Source organism: Charadrius vociferus, unplaced genomic scaffold (assembly GCF_000708025.1).
Source record: "Charadrius vociferus isolate BGI_N301 unplaced genomic scaffold, ASM70802v2 scaffold549, whole genome shotgun sequence".
NCBI lineage: Eukaryota > Metazoa > Chordata > Aves > Charadriiformes > Charadriidae > Charadrius > Charadrius vociferus.
The window spans coordinates 5822236-5824087 of NW_009650103.1; the positions used below are offsets into that span (position 1 = coordinate 5822236).

General features: G+C 41.6%; 1 protein-coding gene across 1 annotated transcript in view; it reads left to right on the forward strand.

Annotated features, from left to right (window-relative positions):
• The first annotated feature begins 296 nt into the window (after window positions 1-296).
• LOC104292867 overlaps window positions 297-1852 on the forward strand; it is a 9853-nt gene continuing 8297 nt past the window's right edge. Inside the window, exon 1 of the mRNA XM_009892299.1 lies at window positions 297-481. Within this exon, the coding sequence (XP_009890601.1) occupies window positions 297-481 (185 nt within the window). The remainder of the gene's footprint in view (window positions 482-1852) is intronic.

The following is a 1852-nucleotide window of genomic DNA, read 5'->3' on the forward strand; positions in this document are numbered from 1 at the left end:
AATTTCTTCCAGATCCAATTGTAGAATAAAATATAATAAAGTTCAGAATGAGGAGGTGTAAGAGAATATCTCCATTTTTTCCAAACCTCTGTGAAAAGTCAGGTCTTCATCGTAAAGTTTGAAGTATCAAAACAGTAACTATTGTGTTTAAAAGAATACGGGTCAATACAAGACATTACTTCTTTTTTGGCAAATCACTGAAAGTCTGCTTTTTTGCGTGTTTGTTTTATTTTAGAGAAAGTGAATAGAAGACTGAGTGTAAAGGTCTGCTAGGTTCCAAATTGTGAAATTCAGCAATGATACACTGTGGAAAAAAACTTGCTTGTGCTGTTCTTGCATGTGTTCTTATTTTTACAAGCATTTTAATCTGCTCCTGGAAAGATCCTCAGCTACAGAATAACATAACTAGAAAAATCTTCCCCCAGGACCAAACTGCCAGTCCAGCAGGTGAGCTTTTTAGGGGAAAACCTGCTCAAAATGTAGCTGATGAAATAATTCTTCCCCTTAAGCACCCAGACTGGAAAACAATGATGAGCAGTCTTCAGGAGGAAAACCCAGAGACTGGTGTTTTCCTCTTTGAGAACCATATCTTCCCAGAAACCGTATCCACTCATGTGTTCAACATTTCATCCTGGAATACTGTGCCAGGTATTAACATATTACAGCATGTTCACAGAGAGCCTGACAGGAAAGATGTAATCAATCCCAAGAAAATGATAATTGATCCACGAAAGGTGATTCAGACTTCAGTCCACTCTGTCCTACGTGCTTTTGGGAAGAGTATGAATGTTCCCATAGATGTTGCCCTTGTTTATCACTGTCGGGTGCCCCTTCAAGGAAACCTTCCCAGAGAATCCCTCATCAGGGATACAACACTGTGGAGATACAACTCATCACTAATCATGAATGTTAACAAGGTGCTAAAACAAACCGTACTGTAAGCTCAGAAGTGAAACCTCGGTTATAAGGAGGGAAAGCGGAGAGTTACCAGAGGATGTAATTTAAAGGCCACAGTAAAATCCTTTCCATGTGAAGTTTACATCTTACAGAGATTCAGGAGAACAGCCCTTTTGTGTACTGAGCAAAGGTAAATGCATTTGATTTGTGAAATTAATCAAGGTAGCCAGGGAAGAGATTTTTCAAAACTGAAAAATTTATTTGATCCAAGAAGGGTGGTTGAGGCCTCATTCTGGAGATGTTTGCATGTGGTTGGGAAGAGCCTGATTACATTGTTTTATATGTCTTTGCAGGAAATTGGTGTGACCTACCTCTTACCAGGGATACATCTCTTTGGAGTTATATTATACGTGTTTGGCTCTGAAAGTTAACTATGTTGGGTGTGCTACAATTTTAAGTGCAGTAATGAAATTAAAGGTGTTGCAATAGGCATTTAATGATACATTCTGCCCAACACTACATGCATTATGTATTTAAGATCATCTGTTACTCACAGGAACAAAGTTCTGTGATTTATGGCCTTCACTGCTAGAAAAAATCCCACCATAGAACTTGTACGAATGCCGCCACTGTATTTCGTTGTAGGAGTGATTCAACTAGCAGTCGCTGTCTCCAAAAAGTAAAAGTACTGGTGTAAACGGCTGGGTTTTATCGTTATGTAATTATCAAATTTCCCTTTACTTTTTTAAAAACTGATTTGCGGTTTGCTCGTGTTTCTCCGTTTTACACAAGTTCGTTGGGCGAAGTGGCTGTTAAACGCCGGAGTGGAGCGCAGAGACCCCTCCGGCGAAGCTCTGCGCTCTCTGTTGCTGCGGCGCTGCGGTTCGCCGCCTGCGGGAGGGTCTCACCGGGGCGCCGCTGCCGCGCCCGCCCTCCGTCCTGCGCGGGGCCTCTC